The sequence below is a fragment of the Cottoperca gobio genome, chromosome 8, assembly GCF_900634415.1.
Source record: "Cottoperca gobio chromosome 8, fCotGob3.1, whole genome shotgun sequence".
NCBI lineage: Eukaryota > Metazoa > Chordata > Actinopteri > Perciformes > Bovichtidae > Cottoperca > Cottoperca gobio.
The window spans coordinates 12,330,841-12,353,669 of record NC_041362.1 but is presented as its reverse complement, the minus strand read 5'-3'; the positions used below and the strand labels follow the sequence as shown (position 1 = coordinate 12,353,669).

The following is a 22,829-nucleotide window of genomic DNA, read 5'->3' as shown; positions in this document are numbered from 1 at the left end:
GTGTGCATTCTGAGGTACTCAAAGGGTGAGAGTGAAAGCGTTACACCGGGCGAGAGATTAACCTGAGGTGATATCGCCCTGTATTTCACCGTGAAAGGGAAATGGCAAGCTGCCAACATTTCTTCATTACATCACAAAGGATATTGAAGAGAGTATTGACATTTCAACAAAGGTGTCAGGATACAGCTGAACAAAGGAACAGGCAATATTGGTATAAAAAAGAAAAGCTAAAATGATGAATAATGTCATGATGGCACACACGGATAGATGTCTGCTAGACACGATGTGAATGCTTCAAAAGTTCCACAAGCTGTTTATATATTTAATAGGCCATGACAGGACATGGAGGTGTAATGAGGGATCCATACACTTACACTAAATGATTAAGCTTTACGGCTCATTGACATGTTAACAGAAATGTATTTTCAACGCTTGTCTTCACAAAGTAAAAAAGTAATTTTTACCCACAAACATGCTTTATCCTCTCCTCCCCAAGTGATGCAAAATGGCTGCGACACGCCATTCACTAACACTAATAGTTGTTGTTGGTTATGTTGGTTCTAAAGTGGAGTCAGTTGTTTCATCTCTTCTCTGGGGATGGCTGAGAAACCTGCTGAATAGCCTGAGGCAGATGTGGACACTACATGAAAATGCCATTTTTGCTTTGGGAAGGCGTCAAAGCTGTGAAGCAATTTGTATTTAGCTTAAAGAATTGGATATAAGGTTTCGTATTAAATCATTCAAATAATATTTGTTGGACATTTGTGAAAAAACTACTTCAAATGGCTCGTTTGTTTTTCATCTTCCAGTAGAGGGTAAGTTATTATGATGTACATCTCGATTCAATACACCATTAAATCTCTCCGAGCAAAAACTCGGGTCTTTTTGAAGCACAGATTGTTAAGTACACCAGACAGGATAGCACTTACTTTGAGATGTACTTGAGGCAAACCCCACAACAGTCACATTTAGAGTTATTACAGCAGTTTAAATGAAAGGTTGTATGGCAAATACCTCTATTACATTCAGTCCGGAGGGACTCATCAGACTGTGCTGCATGTAATGGGCCGTATTTGTCTACATCAAAAGTAAACTTTAGTATTTTTACACTGTATTCATGCAGATATTTAGTTATCGTTTTACCATCTCCTACAGCTCTTTCATTATAGTGTAATATTGAGCAAGTGAACCATATCAGGAAGTGTATGTTAAAGCCTTTGGCAGCATTAAAATGTAAATAATATTCTTAGTTTTTGCTGATTTCCTTGTAGGGAATTTCAAAGGAGAGAGGACACATAAAAAAAAACATATTAAAACCTTGAGTATAAGAGAGATGTTTCTAATAAATGATAATTATATATTTTTCCATAAAATGACATTGCTCTGAAATGTCAAGGTCGTTGACCTAAATTCAATCACAATCATTTGACTTGAATCCAATTTACTCCCACAACTATGAGTCATTATAGCCCTGCTTGCTTCAAACAGTGTCTCAACACAATACATTTGAATAAATATTATTTGCATTGCTTCTGATGTGCGATCTCTTTTAGAAATAAGCGTTGACATTGTCATAATGTTGATGCATTATTCCTCGAACAAACAGCAAATTTGAAGTGTCTTTCCTCTAAAAAAAAACAGGTGAAGGGATCTAAACCTCTTATGAACACATGGAGTATAATTATAGTAACTATTTGTCAGTGCATTTCCTCGTTCCCAGTGGAGCAGTGTTGTTAGCGGAGTGTTAAAGACAGTGAATAGGGGACTGGGTTTTGTATCCCTGTAATGGGATTAGATTTTGCCCTGAGTGCTTACCGTGCAACATCATCATCACCATTAAGTTGTGGTAACAGAAGGCGGTTTTGTTGTGGAACTGAGACAACTCCCAAACCCCCCAAACTTAAAAAGAAATCACAGCAGCAGCGGAGGTTCAGTCATATGAAAGTCTCAGAGGAAGTTGTCTGGTTTGCAGAACTAAGCTTAGGTTATGGCAGCAGCCTGCTAGAAAAGTCCTAAGTGACATTTTGAATGCATACCCTTTACACCTGGTATTTGAGTTCCTGCTTATCTGTTCAATAACAGTGTTTAACAGGATACACTTGAGTAGTGATTTAAAAAAGGGGATTGAATTCAATTCAAACAAGGCAAGCAAGTCTATAGCTGATTCATTACTTTAGCAACAACTTGTCCATTGCTGTTCACTACAAAATAACAAGTTGTGTGCATTAAATATTTAGTATAACCTAATCATAGCATAACACCTTATGCCATAATGCTGTTTTAGTCCTACTCATGTGTTTCAGAATGCTGATTGTCTATAACATGTGCATGGTAAGATGTTCTCTTGTTTGTGTGTGTGTGTGTGTGTGTGCGTGTGTGTGTGCGTGTGTGTGTGTGTGTGTGTGTGTGTGTGTGTGTGTGTGTGTGTGTGTGTGTGTGTGTGTGTGTTGCAGGTGGGTAACCTGGGCCTGCTTTTCATGCTGCTGTTTTTCATCTACGCCGCCTTAGGAGTAGAGCTATTTGGAGAACTTGGTGAGTGTTCATGACATTCAGTCGCGATGCTAAAAAGAATGAAGTCATAAAATACCTCCTTTTTTATATATTTACACGCGCACTTTACACATAAACAGCATTATGCAAATTATACAGTGTAACAACATATTTAGTGTTTTTTGTTTTACTACAAATCCATGTCAGAACCAAGACTGTGGTATATGATTGTATTAAGTAACACATGCCACTGGCACCAGGTACAAAACAAGCTCACGTTTGTTTACACTTTGATGATACATTGATTATGTATTTAATTTGAATATTTAGTCAGAAATGTGTATTATCTGGCATGTACCAAATTATACTGTTATGTGGTTATGTACATAAAGTCATCCACTCGTTGGATCAATCATTGCACTACACATGTGGTCATGTTGAGATGATATGATATAAGGATAATGCTCAGAGCACATTGGCCACACATAATCACTGTAGGTGTAAGACGATTAAAAATCAACATGTTTCAAATGTCTGACCCGGTGGGGAAATATATAATTGTGGCTTCCAGTTTTGGTGTACTCATTATAGCAAACTCAGCATGTGCACATAAAAGCACGAGTGCTTGTATTAACTTGATTATGAAAGTATCCTTATTTCCTCTCCATCCTTTATTCCTTTTCATCAGTTCTCCCTTCTGCAGTCAGACAGCCATTAGGGAATCAACCCACTCTCAAGTATTCTGATACATAAGTACTGTCCTAAAATATCCACATTGAAGTTGGAAGATATTTCTTCCGAAATGTCACATTTCTCTTGTGTGCTGCAGCTGCAGCCCGTGGCAACATTGCTTCCTATTGGAGCTTGGCAGGAGAAAGGATTAGTGGCAAATGCAAATGTTGCTTTCTTGAGGCCATTCCAGAGATTATCTTGGGATATAAGCTCAAAGACAAATAAAGTGTTTGGTCACATTGCTTCTGATTTCATAACAGACTTTGTCTACACTGAGTTGGCTTGTTTGGACAGTCGGCTTAGCGTCAGAAATGGTGCTTGCTTCTGCAGTTTTTTGGACGCAATGACATGTTAAGTGTTGAGCGTTCAAATTCACAAGTCTCTTATTCTTTTGTCGTCACTACCCGCCTTCCTGTTCCATTTCCCCTTTCTCTTTATCCTCTCACCTCTTTCTTATCTGTGACCTGGTAACTTCTCCTCTTCCTCCATCCACCCACCCATCTCTCTCTCATCCTCAGTTTGCAACGAAGACTACCGATGTGAGGGAATGAGTCGTCACGCTACCTTTGAGAACTTTGGCATGGCCTTCCTTACCTTGTTTCAAGTCTCCACGGGCGACAACTGGAATGGCATCATGAAGGTACAAAGTTACTTACTTAGTATTTGTGATTTAAAAGGAAGAGAAGTCGGTCTGAGAGACAAACTCCTACTCTGTGTCTCTCATCTTCCACTCTAAATGTGTCTGCTCAGCACCGGGAGCACAGATTTCCTTACTGATGGGCAGGGGAATGTCTGTGCCTCATTGCACAAACGTACACACAAAACACCAATTTCCCCAGAACACACATCTCTACCACCAGCAGCACTCCTCCGCAAACCTCGGCTGCGAGGGGAATAGCGATTATAATGGTGCGTGTCGTCAGGCGCGGACCATTAAACACACGCTGGATACATACAGGTAGTGTGGATTGTAGCAGGCTATGAAGCAAACCAGTGGGCCACAGATGCTACCTCTCTGAGTAAATCTCTGTCATTTTCGCTGTCAAATTACTACCTGAGCTGTGAGATAGGTAGGCCTGCTTTGGTTTAGTAAGAAGCCGGTGAGGCAGAGTGGTAATTAGACGTGCGACGACGATGGGGAAGAGAGGAAATAATGAGACAGAAGAAGACGGGTAAGAAAGGCAATGGGAAGAAAAGCAGACACTGGCGAAGTGTAATAAAAGGAAAGATGAGAGGATGGGAAGGGTTAAAAGAACTGACCAGTAAGCTTTCTTTCCTCTAGAGGATAAATTGCGGCAAAAATGAAAGAATAAAGGAGGAGAGTGACGAGTGAGAGCAAACGGAGATTTGGGAGAATGTGTAGAAATGAGATGGAAAGGGAGTGAAGGCAGAAGAGGGGGGTGTTGTGTGAGGGAGCACAGTGTGTAAATGTCATGCCAAATAAGATAGAAAAGACCAGTTTCAGTTTAGAGGGCTAAAATTGTTATGTGTGGTCATAGCCTGGGTGAGATATGTGTACTTCCGCCAGAAAACACTTGTCACGTTGGTTCTGCTCTGACTGAACTCCGCTGAGTGCATGTTAACCAGAGTGGAAAACCACGAGAATAACGCTACAGACAAAAAAGAAAAAAAAAAGTCTCCTGTTGTTTTGCATAAAAGCACAACAATTAAACGTTTGATGATTATACAAGTTGTCATGAATACAAAAAGCCTTGTTAACATGAGCTAGACACATTACCTAAAATGTACTTTATATTTTAATGTGAACCATTATGGATTCAGGAGTGGTGAGGCTGATGACGTTTAGATATTAACTTGTCTTCTTTTTGCCACTATCAGTTGTGAAAATAAGGATTTTTTATTGTTATTCAAGCAATGTAATTAAATGTAACTTGTTGCAGGGCTGCTGTATTAGATTTCATATATTAAAGCTGGGGTGTGGGACTTTTACATTTACATAAACGTCTGTTACCCCTAACCAACCCTGTCCTGACCTTTCTTCATCTTTTGTCTTTATGACACCAGGACACATTGCGGGAGTGCCCACCAGATCATGGCACTGATGTGGACTATGCCTGCAATCCTAGCCTTCAGTTTATCTCGCCCATGTACTTTGTCTCCTTCGTGCTCACCGCCCAGTTCGTGCTCATCAATGTGGTGGTGGCCGTGCTGATGAAGCACCTGGACGACTCCAACAAGGAGGCCCAAGAGGAGGCGGAGATGGATGCAGAAATTGAGCTGGAGCTAGCCCAGGGCACCCTCTGTTGCATGGGCGCCCCCAGCTGCGGGGGTGGGAGGGTGGAGAAAGGACTTGGAGGCACAGCAGGGGGAAAGGAGAGAGGATGTGCGGGTGGAGAGAGGAGAGACGGAGTGAGGAAGATGCGACATTCAGCAGGCAGCGCGCACTCAGGAGCGTACAACCTCCGGGACTCCAGCCGGAGCCTGTACTCCCCAGCACAAGTGAGTGTTCGTATTTCTGTGTGTGTGTGTGTGTGTGTGTGTGTGTGTGTGTGTGTGTGTGTGTGTGTGTGTGTGTATGTGTGTGTGTGTGTGTGTGTGTGTGTGTGTGTGTGTGTGTGTGTGTGTGTGTGTGTGTGAGAGTATTTTTTATGTTTGTTTCCTGATAGTGTAAAAGGCCTATTTTTGTATGTGGGGCATTTGCGTGTGGGTGTGTGGGAGTGTGCCTGCGTACATTTAGGGATGTTTTGAACCGATCTACAGAATGCGGATCGGGCTTAACGAGGATTATTTTAAATGATTATCTTTTGGTCATACAAAAACCAGATCTTCATTCATTTAGAACCATTTTCTTTTATCTTGTAATATCCCAGATGTAAGCCAGCTGTAATGCTTCGCCCTGGTCCTTTTAAAACAATGGAACTATTGCATATTGCAGCGCATTGTAAGCGACTGACACTACCAACAGTGTGTTAAAATTAATTTCCCACGTGCATGATGCCTCTAGTTTGTTTGCAACGAGGAGAGAAGTTACCTAAAATACTATCAAAACCTTCTTTCATTGCCCACTCTTACGCTCTTCTGTCCAAGAACATTATACAAAACACTAAAGGAGAATATGCATAAATTGCATATAATTGATTTAGTCATTTTAATTTAGACCTTGTGCCTTTTGCACCTGTATGCAGATAAATATTCATTTTGATCAGACTCAGTATCAGCTGGATATTATCTTCTGCTTCTGTGGCTGCCTGTCAGTCAGCTTCTCTTTACACAGTATCAATGCCTTCATGCGGAGAAAATTACACATTTGATTCAAAAACTGGAAGAATACAAAAGAGGTCAACAATAGGGCAGTAATTTCTATATACAGAATGGGGTTGATACGGGAGAATCATTGCTCTTTCTTTTTGTTAAATTGACTGACGGCGACATTGCATGATTACACTCAGTCTTTTATCAATCTCATTGTACAACTCCTTTGTTCTTTTGTACGTTTTCTTTTACGCATTTTGCGAGGGAAGGAAGGGAGTGCGAGGAAGGTTAAACATCTACACAAAGAGAGGGAGTAAAGAGAAAAGGCAGATAAAAGGAAAGAGACACTTCGCTGTGTCTTATTTGTAACATTGCACAATTGTATTAAGAAATCAATTAATATGAATGTAAAAACATTGGGCTGGAATCAAAGGCATTCTTCAAAATATAACCAAACTATTTGAGGGATATTTAGCAGAAGAAAGTGGAGGTTAGTGTCGGCTATATTTCCATTTTACTTGTTTTTCTTCGTGTTTCACTGTAGTCAAAGCAACGTTACTCACTTTCTCAATTACATTTCTTTTCATTTAGGCTTTAATTAACATTTCAGGACTCACATGAGATGGTCTCCTTTCCACTCGCAGTCTGACAGCAGAGAAACACGCTGCCATTATGAAATCACTAATAATAGTGTGAGAAACCCGCGCAGAAACACACATAAAGATGAGTCATCGGCCGCCATGAAGAGTCTCACCTTTCGTAGAGCTAAAGTTGGCCGCATGGAGTCATTTTTAGCTCAGCGTCACAAACGAACTTAATGCAGACCATGGAGAACACACTGGCAGCCTCCCCCCCCCCCCCCCCCCCCTCTATATATCTCTCTCTATCTCCCCCTCTCACTCTCTGTCTCTCGAGTGATGCAATAAGGGACCTGACAGACCGAGGCAATTTATTCAGAGCACAGGTCCTGGGGTTAGAGTGTGTGTGTGTGTGTGTGTGTGTGTGTGTGTGTGTGTGTGTGTGTGTGTGTGTGTGTGTGTGTGTGTGTGTGTGTGTGTGTGTGTGTGTGTGTGTGTGTGTGTGTGTGTGTGTGCGTGCATTTGAAAAAGGCTAATGTGAGGAAGTGGACAAAACCCAACAATTGTGACATCTTCTGCAGCGGTGCTTTAACATTTTGGGAATCTCCACATAGTATCGTAATATTACCGTCAGCTTCTCCTGCAAATACAAATCCTTTTCCTTGGGACACTTTAGATTTAGAAAACAGAAATATGGGTTCTATGAAGTCAAATTCATTTAGTCATCCATAAAATTGATGTTTGTATACTCAGTGTTGATACATCCGATGAGTCTTGATGTTTTATGGAGACCTTTAAGGGCTCAAAAAAGATTGCAGCATCACTAGGGCTGTACCGAATGTCACTAGTTTTACATTCCAAGCTTCTGTTGAGGTTTTCGAGTAAAGCTTCAAATGTGTATATATTTAATGATGCCATCACCCAACAAAAAACATATTCTCAACCAAAACCTCAGTTTGATTAAAGAGATTCATGGGATTATAGCAGTAAGTCTTTTTTTATCTTTTTATTTTTTATATTCAATGAATACAACTCATCAGTGTGTGCCTCCCTTTGTGTGCTGCAAGCGGGAGAGCAAACAGTTTGTTGACCGTTTCTAAATATTGACTGATACAGAACATTTTGTAAGATAAAAACATGTTTTTGAAAATGATTACATCTATTTTTTTTCAATACATACAATCTGGAGTTATTGGAAGTCTTTGGATCACATGAGTAGGAAACAATCCTACACAGCTGGAATCTAATTCTACTAATAACATCAGAATCAGAAATCCTTTATTAGTCCCACAACGGGAAATTTACACTGTTACAGCAAAAGAACAAGAAAGTAAAGTGGCGAGTACACAATTAAATAGAATAAATCAAGTAGAAATTACTCAGGAGATGCTGTAACAGGCTGCCACTCGAGCGCCGCCAAATACGTCTGTGCCATAACACTAATAATCTTAGTGTCGCCTAATGTTTATCTGCAACTTTTTCAGAAATACCGGGTTTATTCAGGATGATTAGACATGCAGCATTTGAATGTAAACATTAATGAAGCGTCAAACTACTCGCTACAGCCCTTGTTGCAACTAGAATATTCTATAACGTGCCAAAATACACACTGAAAAAGTCAGTTTTCGACTCTATGGTGAAACACTAGTAATGTATTGCACAGGGAGTAGAGGCGACACTGTAGGAAGTTGACACACACAGAGGGAGAGAGAGTAAGGGAATAAGAGAGGAGAGATAATAGCTGAGCCAGTGACAGTCAGATAGACGCAGTAATTAATTTCAGCTCTCTCCTCTCTCTCTCTCTCTCTCTCTCTCTCTCTCTCTGTCTCTCGCTGTCTCTCTCTCTCTCTCTCAACTTCCATTCCCTGTAGACGGGCCCCATTGTTGTCCACTAATACAGTTATTAATGGAGGCCAGCACATAGGCCACTACAGTCAATCATAACTTAGTTTTTATATCAAGCTCTCCACCTACACAGAATGGACTGTCTGTGTAAGAGAGAACGAGTGTGTTGTGTTTATACATACATGTATTAAAGAGCTGGATACGGCAGCAGCAGCCTTACTGCCAGTTTGTCTTCATGCCAACACTGTTTTATAAACCAGCATGATATCGCTATATTTATAATGCTGGGAGTACAGTAACCTGTCTCTTGAATTCTTCGCCCCCTCAAAGAATGAGCCATGAGTGATTGTAATATAACAGTATGAGTCAAAAATGTGTGTTTGCATAAGATAACTAAGTATAGTTCTATAAGCGGTGTTGTAGAAATGTGTTATGAAAATAGGGCTTGTGTGGGGATTGAAGAGGAGTGACCTTGTTTCACAGTATCTTTTGGGATATATCTGCTGATGTAATACAGTTATTTTGGCTAGTATTAATGCGCTGCAGGCACAATGCGTCTATTTCATTGTGAAATACAGTGCCCTGCCAAGAAACACAGAAATCATTTTAAAGTATTTTCCTTTCACTGTCAGTAGTTTCCTCTTTGTGCCAGATTGGTTTCTGGGAAGAACCAATCTGGCAGAGGAGATTCAAGCAAGGAGGCATCATTTAAGTCACAGAAAAGCCCTGACTGATTCAGTCTAAATTGCTTTAAACCTAATAATACCCAGAGCACAAAGCAAATGCTTAAATCTTAAATTGTTTCAACAAGGTATTGAACAGCCTAATTGAGGTGATATATCAAATGTAATTGCACCGCTCGCAGTGCTCAAGGCTTTGATAGTAAAATTATGTGTTACTTGGCTAATGAGGGTTTGGAGTCATATTATTGAGGAACCTTTTTCCAAAAGAGAGCAGTGTTTAGCCATTAAGGCTAACAAAGTATGAGGGGGGGTCTTGTTGTGCTTTATTTGTACCTGATCTCCGACACAGAGAACACATTTGAGATGTTTTTTCTTTACTTTGTGAAGGAATTTTTGATATTACATAATGTGAAATGACATGTGTGTGGGGTGAATATGCACGTGTGACTGTGTGCATTTGTGTGTGAGTACATAAAGTATAAAAGCATACCTGCGTGTGCACACTGACATTTGTATAACCCTTACGATGTTTATGCATTTCCCTGCGTGTTCTTTGTCCTCGCATGTCCGCATGTGCACATGTTTGCACCTGCGTGCAATACTGGTCTGCTGGCCTGCGTCCCGTGTGTATGTGTCCGTGTGTATGTCTGTGTGTGTGTGTGTGCGTGTATGTGTTCCAGGAGAGCCAATGGCTGGACAGCGTATCTCTCCTGATCAAGGATACATTGGAGGGGGAGATGCTGATGATCGACAACCTCTCCGGTTCTGTCTTCCACCACTATTCCTCTCCTCCACCCATCTGCAAAGATTGCAAGGGCCACCCACAAGAGGTACCACCATGAACACACATGAATACACACATATATGCAATAGACACACACACACACACACACACACACACACACACACACACACACACACACACCTGATGAGGACAGTAACTCCAGATATTAAATCCATCCTTGTGGTTTATTTTTACAAGATTTACAGAACCACAGGGATCCATTTTTTTTGTCCAACATTTGGCTGACACAACTATCCACAGTTCCATAAATAGACACATACATTTTTAACATGATCATTTTTAGTGACAGGCTCTACCCACTGAGTTTTACTCTACCAACCTGGAGGCCCATATTTATAAAACATGTCAGAATCGCTCCAATAAGTCACACAGAACATTTCGCTAGCACTAAAAAATACTCCCACCACAGAATATGAAACCTATTAATAACGAAACCACCCCAGTGTTGTCAATTTAGCAACCATGTCGCTAGACTTGGACACTTTTACGACCCCTTTATAAATGTTATTTTTAAAGAAATGAGCCCAGCAACAAACATTATACTTTCCCTTGAAAAGAAGGAATCTGTCGTGCTCTTTGCTTGCTGTTGCTGCACTTCCTTTGCTTGACAGCTGCGTTCAGTGAGTGAGAGAGAGCACGTTCAGTCGACCACACGGCAGCCAGACTGAAACATAAACTGATTGCAGCGTAAACCAAGTATGTTTGAAAATACTGTGGTTTAGTTGCTGTCGTCAGTCAGGGCATCTTACCAACGGCTATGTTGATAATTCAACAAAAACCAGGATTGCCAAGTCTTGTTTCATTATCAAGTTTAGTGATGGAGAAGAACCAGGTCAGCTTTGAAGCTCTTAAATGCATTAATGCAGTCACAGATGTGAGGGACCCAAATCGTGCATGCAGAAAATGTTACAAATCTTGATTTATGAAATGTATTTAGTCCTTAGCCTGAAAGTAGGACAAAATATGGATAATTTTCTAAAATGTTTGGGTCCATTAAGCCTGATTCCGTCCTCTGAGATGATTGGTAAACATGGCCCCAGGTGTAGGATGAAAATAAACTTATTATACATGATATTTTCAAATAAATTCCCACTGAATACAAGTACCAAATAGTTGTGAAATTTAAGACGTCTACCTTACTTAGCATACATACAGCACAAATATACAGTATACGCCAACAGTACACACACACACACATAAAAAAACTTGTTCAAATAAAGGAATACTTTGCAAAACCAGTGAATCGTAAAACTCAGTGTAATCCTGAATACACACAATCACATATACAAGTCACACGCTTTCATGCACACACACACACACAGACACACCACTATGAAGTTCGGGTGCATATTATGTGCATGCAGGGACACACACTGGAACATGCATTTGCACGTACTTCCATGGACATACGGACACACGGGGCTTCATTCATCACACAAAGCCGTTTGAATGGAAAGTTCAAATTTTATCAGCGCGTCAACTACTGTATGCGCTATTATGTTACAGTGTGACAGGGAGCCCTTAATTAATCGTGACGTGTGTTGAAGATGATGTCAACTTTTCATATGTGCAGAAATGTGGATTAATGAGGCCCATTGCATGCTTACACACATTCAACCATTCCTGATATGCATGCATGCACGCACGCACTAACACTCTCCTTCACTCGTGCTTGTATTTTGGGGGTATTTTGTACGCAGTAGATCCTGCATAAAACGCACTCACGGACATACTGTCCTGTGCAAGTGTTGTCCATCACGATGACAAAATGCAGCGGGTCAGCTCAGAAGAAGCAATAACTGGGCTCTACACCTCCTCACCTGTCAGTCCTGCTTTCTGCCTGTCTGCAGATGCTGTCAAACCATCAATCTTTCCTCCTTCTTTTACATGCTTCCTCTTCCCATCAGCCCCACCACTCCTCTGGCTATCCCTCTATTTATCTCTGGTATAATGCATTTGATCCTGCACTGTTCTCCTTTTAATCTCCTATGTTCTTTAACCATCAAACTTGCATATTGTTTGTCTGTTTGTGTGTGTGAGATATCTAGTGTGGGTGTGTGTCATTTTCCAGACAGATGAGTCTTTCACTGCTGTGAGTTAAGTACAATGGTATTGTATTTAGGGGAAAGGAAGGCACAGCAGGACACCTGGGTGCAATGTGTGTGACAGTGGACATATTCATCAAGTAACTGCCTAATAAGGACATGAGAGAGACTGACTACAGCGGAGTCTGCATGGGATTTTTCATGCTGACGGACATCGTCCGTGTGCAAAGCTAAAATCTGAATGGCACACTTTACAAAAAGCACGAGTTTTCCCGACTCTGCTTTTTATTAAATAAGGGAAGGTCTCCTCCCATTTGTCTAGTTACTTGCATACAGTTTTAACTTTTTTGGCAGGTACAACTGCGTCTCCATCTATCTCCCGTTCACTGTGACTCTCATCCATATGTTTACGTCTTCTTCTTCTGTGTCATTGTTCCTGTTTTCTTCTTCTCTGTGTTTACTGGCGGATAACGTTTTTCAGCTCATGTTAAACATAATACTGCCACCTGCTCTACCGGAGGCCACTGTACACTTTTTATTAAATTTTTTTAAAGGTTAAAAATACGGGATAATTACAGGAAAATATTTAAAAACGGGAGGAAAACGGGATAGAAGGAAAAATACGGGATAATCCCGGTAAAAACGGGAGGGTTGACAGGTATGGTGCATGGTATCATTGGCATAGTTAAAGAAATAAGAATAAATAAATTGCATAAATTACAGGTTTTTTTTTATCGCTGTGTAGATGTTGTGTATTGTGCAATTGATAGGAAACAACAAATATTTAATTGATGCAACTATGACAGGAACAGTGAATTACTTCCCAAATCATATATATATCAGCTATTCTCAACCAGTGGTCCTCAGAGCAACGTCTAGTGGCCAGTGGAGGTACTGCTAAATGGTTAAATTAAATAAAAATAAAAAGTGCAATTTACAAAGCTAGTTATTTATTTATCTAAATGTGCTCAAGAATTGACATAAAAAGCATCAAGTTCAATGAGCAGTTACGTTAGAATAAACGTGTTTTACCACTGTTAGCTAGCTAACCTTCCCTAACGGATGCAGAGATACAAAATGGATCGGATTTTGAAACGAAAAATGGATGTGGGAGACAACCCTGCACCATGAATAGCTCCAAGGCGTGTGGTGAGGAAATTCAACCTTGAAAACATTGAATTTGGAGTAAGAATTTATTTTGTCATTACAGCTGACATAAAACATATTTACACGCTGTTTTTTTTTTCTAATTTATTTGGGTGGGTGCCGGTGGTCCACGGAATTTCCCAGGAACCTTTATGAAGCTATTATAAGCAACCAAACTCTGAGACACACAAAGCAAATCAGTAGATATTGTGCTGTCACAAAGTAGCATTAGGGACGGATATAAAACCGAAAAAGTGCAAAGTGCAAAGTGCCCCTTTAAGTAAATGAGTTGCATTGCTTCTGCTTTGCTTCCTTGTCTCATCCCATCTCTCTCTGTCTCTCTCTCTCTCTCTCTCTCTCTCTCTCTCTCTCTCTCTCTCTCTCTCTCTCTCCCTCCCCCCCCTTTTGGCAATGGTAATTTACTGCTGCATATCAGCCATGAATCTTTCTCCGTGAACCTCCTTGTCTTCCTCACCTACGGGTACGTGTTAATTTATCGCTAACAGTCCTCACTCCATTGGATATCACTGGACCCTTTCTAAGTACCCTTCTTAATGCTTTTCTCTGGCTATTTATTGCTCCGTCTCTTTAAAGAAAACACTGCTTGAGCACATCATAGCACCCCCAGAACTCTGAAATTCCACTCCAGCTCACTGTTTGCAGTCTGTTTTGAAATTGGGCACAAGAAGCGCCGCAAGGGGGGAAGGATGGAGAAGAGTGTCAGCCGAGAAGTTTGAGCTCGCTGGAGACTTATGCAGCGATGATTTAAAACCAATTCAATAGCCATATGTGCTCCTGTTGAAGACATGAGACAGAGAGGTGGTAACAGTTGGAGTAATTGTCCCTTCCCAATTATTCTGGGTTTGGTAGGATTGCTGTACGTGTGTGAGAGTATTAACAGGACTATGAGACGCTATTCTACACAGCAACAACATTTGCATGTAGTTTGTGTTTGAAAACATGCTCAGTTGGCTACAGGGGCAGAATTATGAGGTTCTGGTGCATCGACAACTCCACTTCTGATGGAAGAAAAGAACGTCTATTCACTCTCTCTTGCATATACATGCAGATACATGCACACACACACCTGCTGTGTACGCACTGCTTTGATATCTGCCTCTCGCCGCTCAATCAGCCTCCCTCTACACATATTTTGCTCGACGAATGATGACAAAGCAATGTTGTTACTTCTTGAAATCTCTCACCCTGCTCTCTTCACAGACAGGTGCCCCGGCTTTTTGGCATTTTGAATTGTCAACATCCGGTGAAGCGTATCGAACCTCGGCGGAGGTTTTACCTATCTTGTCTGTGTAGCTCATATCGGCCTATAAGAGTATCTCTATATATCGTAAAGTGTAAATAAAGAATTCATGAGAGACATCTTCAAAACATTGTTGCTGATGCTTTATAAATGTCATATCTATGTACACAAAGATGTAAGATACTGAGGTCAGTTATGGTTGTTGTGTACCATAGGCTAAATCATGCATTACATTTAGCACTGATGAGACAATGTGCTTTTAATGTATTCAAGGAAGTGTGCAACGTTTGCTCCTGTTCCCTATCCCTTCCTGTTTAAAGACATGAATAACAGAGGTACGTCTTTGCAGCAGATCAGGATGGCAGAGATTGAACAGGCATCGCTGAAGTCAGAGCAACTGTCAGACAAGTCCTCATCCCCCGCTCTGCCAGATGACCTCAGCCTGGACGAACATACTGCCTACCAGCTGCTGGCGCAAGAGTGCAAGGTGGGTAGGGGCGGAGTAAAGTGGGAAAGGAGATTAGGATTTACGCTTCAATATCTTTCTTCCAGAGGACCATACAGACTATAAAGGAAGCGAAGAGCCACACATTGGACAATTGAGTTGAAACATGAATAGTGCTGAATTAGACAGACTGGCTACTTCCCATTCCTGAAGGCCTGGGTCCGTGTTTCCTGTTTTTTACAGAAGTATCCGTCAATCTGGTGTAGTCTTATTAGTGGTAATGTGAAATTTTCGAAGATGTTCTTATATTGCTTTACCCAGTATTTACTCATCATCCCAGTAATTACTAGCATGGAGTGAATATGTGACATTAGAGCCTGGGCGTGAACACTTGCTTTAATGTCGGTACTAGGTACTTAATTGGGCTGCATACGTGCTTGTCAAATTGTACTCATACTTTTGAGGGAAAAGCAGAACCAGCTACATGCCAATATAAATATTTGTGTAAAAAAGCAAAAAAAGAGCCATATAATACAAATTGCACCATAAATGCACAGTTTGTAACTGCTAGTATGTCCACTACTTTGTACTTGACATGTACAGTATACCAGCACCTAATCCCCCGAGAGGATAAGAACAAACAATGGCAGAGCCTCACTGATAATCTTTTTATATTCATTGCAGGAAGCACAAAACAAATGACCCTAATAAAACTGTTTGCATGGCTGTGCCGCTGGCTCTCTTGTGAATTACAGATATAAACCTCAGGTTTCCGAAGGCCACTGTATCTCCTTCTCTCCGAGTATCAGTGGTTACTATCTTGTCTTTGAAGAATCCACAGTCTCTGCTCATGAATATAACTAGGCTCTCCCTCGTGGCTGTCCTGGGTGGCTCTCATGCCTCCATCTCTTGCACCTACTCTCCCCCTTTCCACTTTATCCTTCATGCTTCTCCTTTCCCAGTGTTGCCCCTCTGGTAATTGCATACCTTCTCTGCACCTCCCTCTATCTCGATCCCTTATCGTCCGTCCTTCCTAGATATCCTCCACTGTAATGTGGTAATGCTCCTTGGTTGTGGATAGCCAGATAAGCCTGCAATCGCCAAGCATGGCTGTGAACCACTGCTCATTAGAGGAGGGGGGGGAAGAGAAAGGGAAAGGCATGGTGAGGTGAGAAAGGATGTAAGGTTAGGGATTTTATTTGTCAAACATCGTTGTTGTAAATGTGTGTGTGTGGCATTAAGCATGTGTGCCAAGGTTGTTTGAGGTTTGTATGAGTGTGGGTGGCTGCCTATTTGAAAGGGGGCTGTTCAGGGGCTAGGACTGAATGACTCAGAGATACAATACACTAGTGGAAGCACAAAAGCGTACCCACACACACACACGTGCGCACGAACACGCACAAATGATTCGGCAGTCCCCACATGATGGTAATTAAAACGTACGAGGTAAGCTTACAAAGCTGAACTGCCCTAATCTACCTCCTGCTTTCCGCTTCCAGCTGTTGCAGCCATCACACACAGTGACACATTTATAACCAAACATTTATTGTTACAATATATAACATTAACATGACAATAACAGGCTCTTTCGGCTCATAATTAGTCCTCACCCCTTCACTAACACTTACATGAAAAACCCGAGGGATGATGTGAATCAGAGGCCATGTTTGATATCGGCAGGATGCCAGAGGGCCTGCTTTTCTCTGTTCCCATTATATCAGGCTCGGTCCAGGAATTATCACAAACATAATGCTAATCCTTAACTTCAATTGTCTCTTTGCAGAAGAAATAAGAGTTTAAGGCAAATTGTTAAGCTATATTAATGATTATAAGCTTTTCAGCACATCATTTGTCTATGGTTTGTTTTTTTAACAAGTTCCTATTTGTCCAATTTGTCTTCTCTTTTTTAATTAAACTTTGGAAAAATCCACTCGCTTACTTGAATAATTTGGAGATTTATTGGGAAAATACTTTCTCTTCAATGTCGGCTCATCTGTTCTCTTCCAGGGAAGGTGCAGCAGTGACTCCCGCAGTTCTGAGGAGGCTGGAGGTGGAGGGAGTTATACAGGAGGCCACTCCACCCAGGTGGTGCAGAGCCAGGTGCAGGGGCTGGGCCAGCCCTGCCGGCCCCTCATCGCTGGCATTGACGTGGAGACTGCACTACAGGAGATAGAGATGCAAACACACCGAGCACATATGTGCACACCTCACTGTAGCCCTGGTGAGTAAAACAAGATGTTAGTCATATATATCAGTATTTTCACTCTACTACCAGGCTGATTTTCATGTATTAATGATTAATAGATATGTAAAAATATGTATTTGTACCAGCAAATTAGTTCAATTCTGATTTAATTTCTTGCTGGGTTTTTGTGCGGCTTACATTATATGCCAAATAAGGGGGGGTGAATAATTGTAGTATATAAAAAGAAAATACTCTTCCGATATAGCTTGATCTATACACATTTTTCAAATAAACTAATCCTTCTTATGGAAGGGATATTCACAAAAAAAGTCCAAATGATGCATAAATTGACACCAGGATAAAAATGGAAAGAGTGTGTTCCCTTATCAGGTGGCGTTTCCAGCAGCAGCAACCAGGAAATAAACCAAGAAGGTGGAGGAGGAGCCAGTGGCATTTCTCCTCACTTCCATCTGCCTGCAGAGTTTTTCCACCCTGCAGGAGCAGCCATCCCAGCACCTCCCCGCAGCAGGAGCCTACGGTTGACGAGGGGCCTTAGGCTGACCTCCCCAGCCTCCTGGGCTTCACTCCGCTCCCCAGGAGCCCATAGCAAGATGCTCTGTACACAGGTAGGGGGAGGTCTTGGGCAGAACACAATCATATAGGTTAGATGACAGTAAAAGTAGACGGAAGATAGTTGTGAGGTTTTATTGAGGTGGAGGCTAAAGCTAGTCATTAGATTGCTGTTAACGGTGAAGCAAAAACAAAAAAAGATTATTTATTTTTGTGTTGGATGAGAAATATCCTGTTTGGTCACTGGCAACAGATAATGATACATGAAATTACTATTATTATAAAAACTGGTTTGCAGTAAAGATATTACATAATGTTACATTCTTAATGAAAAAAAACAAGATTTGGATTCATGTGTTCTACTTTCTTTCTCCCCTTTCTCCCTTCCATCTGTCTTCAGTATCCATCCCACAGTGACTCATCCCTTGCTACAGGCAGCTCTGAGGGCAGCCTCCAGACCACCCTGGAAGAGGGACTGAGCTTCAGCATCTCTCCACCACAGAACTTGGAGTTGCCTACAGCTCCCTTACCACTCGTGTGCCCTCTCCCGCTGCCTGAAGACAGCACCGCCATTTCCTCCCCGGTCCAGACCCTGAGACCAAGGCCGAGCCCCTCATCAGCCCTCACCCTTCAGGCCACCAGGGGCCACCAGCGGAGCCAGAGCAGTGGCCGAGGTAGCACCAGCCCGGGCTACACCCGTGACGACTCGATTGACCCTTCAGATGAGGACCTGGGTATAGGTATTGGATCGTCAATTGGTGGCTGTAGCTCTAGCCAAGCAGGCAACAGTGAACACTTGTCAGAGACGTTGAGCAGCTTGTCGCTGACATCACTGCTGTCGCCCAGCTCCCTAATGTACCCGGGAGTAGCAGTGAAGAAGTGCAACAGCACAGGAAGCTTGGACCAAGGGGGGATGCTGCTGTCGTCCAGGGGCAGGGAGGGCCGCAGGGAGATTTTAGGCTTGGAGCTTATGGACCCCCAAGGCTTCTTGGCCAACCCCTGGACAGGGGTATTAGTTGGCACAAGAGGAGAAGAAAGAGGGGAAATAGGAGATGACGAGCAAGGATTCAAAGCAAAGAGCTCAAGCCAAACAACAGTAGGGCCTTGTCGAAAAAACAGATGAAACCTGCTGTTAACTCTCTCTTTGTCTCTCCATTCCTTGGATCTAAACCCATAGCTGTCCCTCTCACGCTCTCTGCTTCCATCAGTGAGAGAGAGGCTTGATGACACATGATGTCCCGTATTCCAAAACCAAACCCTCATCTTGCCCCCTCAACCCCTTTCTATACATTTGTGACAAGTCCAAGTCCTATTTAGTTCTACCTAGAGGAGTGGTCTTGGTTAGGTGAGGAAGTGGCCTGCAGAGTCAAGGCCCAAGGGCTGAAGATGGATCCTTAAACCCTCTTTGGGGCTGTACTTGAAGGGCTGGACATGGAAGGTTCTGCTCACATTAGAAGACCAGGAGGCTCATTCATATCAGGGAGTCAATAGGAGCAGAGACAAAAGAGCTTAAACTCAAAGACACAAGTAAGAGTCTTGTTGTTGCTCTACTGTAGTTTCCTTTTCCCCGTGTCGGCTTGCAACCACTGAGGTTGAAAATGCAAAAATAGAAGTACCCAAGTTGAAAATAGCTATCCATGCCAACCGAGACTGTTTTGGTTCGTTTATGTTTCAGAGGCAGTGCAGCAAGTAGGTAGGAGGAGGCTCGGAAGTGGCAGAATATATTAAGGCGGAAGGAAGGCTGGCAAAGGAGAAGGCAGGTCATTTGTTTGGCTGGGAACGCAGAAAGCAGATCTAATGTCCATCTGCTCTGGCAGACGGAAACAACAGGTCCTACTCACTCTGGCACAGGACCTTCTGCTGAGTTCAGAGTAAAACTGCAAGGTGGAGGAGAGTTCATGAGTGAGTGCTCATAGTGTGTGTGAGAGCACTGCCTCAGGTACCCAAGGCATGAATTAGATCATTCTCACCACTTCACCATACCTCTGTATTTTTGAAACAGGAGATAGGTATTGACTGATTAAAGTTGTGTGCCTCTGTTAACTTGAGTGGCAGCAGAAAATGAAAAGAAATTGACAGATTGCGGAGGTGTAACTGTGCATGGAGTGATTTGTGAAATTGGTTATTTTTCTCTCTACCTTCAGCATCTCTCACTCATTCAGACATGAAGAGACGAGTATGAAAGAGAGCCAGGTTGGATGGAGCTTTACAAACCCCATCAGAAGAAACAATAATGTGTGCATGGGGAAGCCTATTGTGTGTACCAAAAAAAATGGTTCACAGCTACTTAATAAAGTCAGACTTCAAGCACACTCCTTTTTGACACCACGTCCTCTCACCATGCTTAAGGATTCGTGACGAATGGACAAACCCAAAAGAGTTGCGAGGGACCTTGACTGCATGATGGAATTGCATTTAACCAAGATTTTTACCTATATACAGAAGTGTATCAAGATGTCAATGTTGGGTGATAACCATGTGATTTCTATTCCACTATTTTTGTAGAAAAGAGAATAGGCACGTGCAAGTGTTGCCGTTACTTAATCCCCATTTCATTTAACCCATACGATCTCTTTGTCTAGGACTTTTTGTCTGCCAGTGGCTTCCAGTTTTATAACATTTTTTAAGGTGTGGACGGTGTATAAAACAACGAAGCAAAAAATTTCAAACAAACTTTGTGCGCTGAAGTGATTGTTCCCTCCAGCACATTTCTCTTTGGGGACACTGGTACCTCGTGGATATTTTTTCTTTTTTTTCAAACGTTGGAGTCCGAGGGGACAACCAGAGGTGGGAGCAGCCATATTCACTCAGCACATGAGGATCGTTCTAGCTCACAGACATTCCTTGCTGCACACAGGGAACTTTGTTTGCTTTTAGCCTCCTATGCTAAAAAACCATCAATAGCATAAACCATCTCTATGAAAGCTTTAATTTGAGAGTTACACCACAACATATCGATTACGGACACATAGTGTTCCTTAAGCATGGTTCTGGGATTGCAATACAGTATGCTTTTTCTTGAAATGACACCCTGATGCACTCATCTTCTCTTCCCTCATTTCCTCACACATACAGTATGTTGTAGCAACCCTTTCACACACACACAATAGTTTGATATCAAAAGCTGACACTGTAACAACGAACAAAACTTTGCATCTTTTAATGCAAGCTATTTTTGCTTCTTGATTAATTGCTCCATCCAAAAAGGAGACGCTCATCTTTAAGCCTGATTTCTAGAGGTAGACTGTTGTATCCTTAGTATTTTGATCATTACCTTACTTTTTTAAATTTCTCAAAAAGAATGAGGTGATGTGAGAAAATCCAAGGGTTTGAACTTTTTTATCATGCAAAATCACTTTGATGACTATGTTTTATCACATGGTGTTGGGTATTAATGAGTGATAGTAAAGACAGTTGTGTGTGTGAGTGTATGCTTGTGTGCGTGTGTGTTTATGACTTCAGGTGAAGTGATTGCCTTTTCCTGAAGTGTCCTGTTTGTCAGTGAGGATCCCTGAGATTAAAGTTTTGAAGAGGGAAAACGCGAAGCAACCAAGGGCTGTTTTAGCTTCAAAGATATATCCTCCTATCTTTCTGAGACAAATCTTTGTGTCAATGAATATGGCATCAAAGGTTAAAGCCTGACTACGCAGCAATAAATGTTCTATGTGTATGCCCTGAGTGAATGATGTCAATGTGATTTTTATCTCCTCAGAACACAACAGTATTCATTACTGTCCGTTTTTGCTTCTACTTGTCTGAACTAACAACCAATCAGATAGCACCTCTGCCCTCTCCGAGACCAATCAGTAGAGAGATGGGCCGCAATTGGACGACATGAACAAATGAGGTTATTGAACTCAGGTCGGGGGGTAAAAACCACTGGTAAATTTTTAAAGATAGCTGTAAAGGTGTGCTCAGACTGAGCTCGGAGCAAATTTTAAACCTCGCTTTTCGCACAAATTTGACTGCTGGAGTGTTCATACGCTACAAACAGCCAAAGCACCAACCAGTCCAGATGCTAGCTGTAACTACCTAACAATGCACCAACTGTGTGTGTGAGCAGAGTGTGCCTTTGTACAGTATGTGTGTGCTACAGCTCTGAATCGGACTGATTTTGAAACTTGACCTCAAGTTGTTTCTGTTATTTTCCTCCAGACTCTCTCTGTCTCTGTATGTTCATGAAGTGGAGTGCAATAGCTCGGGTTAAGCACGTTTTAGCAACTTTAAACTTTAAACTTTAGCAAGTTTTTGCTAAAGTTTCAGCATTTTCAACCTGCGCGGATGCGTTTTTGCTTCAATTTGCGCTGCCTTGAGCAAACCTTTGTCCTACTCTACATTGAATTTGTATGCAATCACGCCGCCTCTTAAATTTGCTTTGCCTTCAGTCTGAACACACCTTAAGAGTGTACAATTCACATTTGTACATATCTTTGTATTTTGATCTGCATGTGTGCATTGCTGCCAGTGACCATGATTATATCATTAGTATGCATTTCATAAAATTGTACAAAGTTAAAGGGAATGCCCCGGTGTTTTTTGCCTGCTGCCACCAAAAATGTGTCTTGTTCCAACACATCATTCATATAATACTGAAAATAATTTTTTGAAATGACGTTTTTGGGTGCGTGAAAAGTGCTGTTCAATCTTTATCTTTGTACCTGTTATTTACATTTAAATTAACAAGTATCTGACAAAAGGAGATTGAGTCAGGACAGTCTAAGGCAGGGGAAAGGAAAGACAGGGACACAAAAGCAGGAAGTGTACAGAGTTGATGTGGACAGATGGACAGTGTAAAGCCAACCGACAGTGTGAGAGACTGAGGTAGTGAGGT

The 22,829-nt window shown here is 41.7% G+C and overlaps 1 protein-coding gene across 1 annotated transcript in view; it reads left to right on the top strand.

The window, feature by feature from the left end:
* cacna1ia (calcium voltage-gated channel subunit alpha1 Ia) overlaps window positions 1-22,533 on the top strand; it is a 145,707-nt gene extending 123,174 nt beyond the window's left edge. Inside the window, exons 31-38 of the mRNA XM_029436969.1 lie at window positions 2,454-2,532; window positions 3,741-3,862; window positions 5,248-5,682; window positions 10,222-10,371; window positions 15,148-15,285; window positions 17,251-17,464; window positions 17,819-18,054; window positions 18,399-22,533. Coding sequence (XP_029292829.1) covers window positions 2,454-2,532; window positions 3,741-3,862; window positions 5,248-5,682; window positions 10,222-10,371; window positions 15,148-15,285; window positions 17,251-17,464; window positions 17,819-18,054; window positions 18,399-19,121 — 2,097 coding nt within the window. The 3' untranslated portion in view covers window positions 19,122-22,533. The remainder of the gene's footprint in view (window positions 1-2,453; window positions 2,533-3,740; window positions 3,863-5,247; window positions 5,683-10,221; window positions 10,372-15,147; window positions 15,286-17,250; window positions 17,465-17,818; window positions 18,055-18,398) is intronic.
* Window positions 22,534-22,829: the final 296 nt, after the last annotated feature.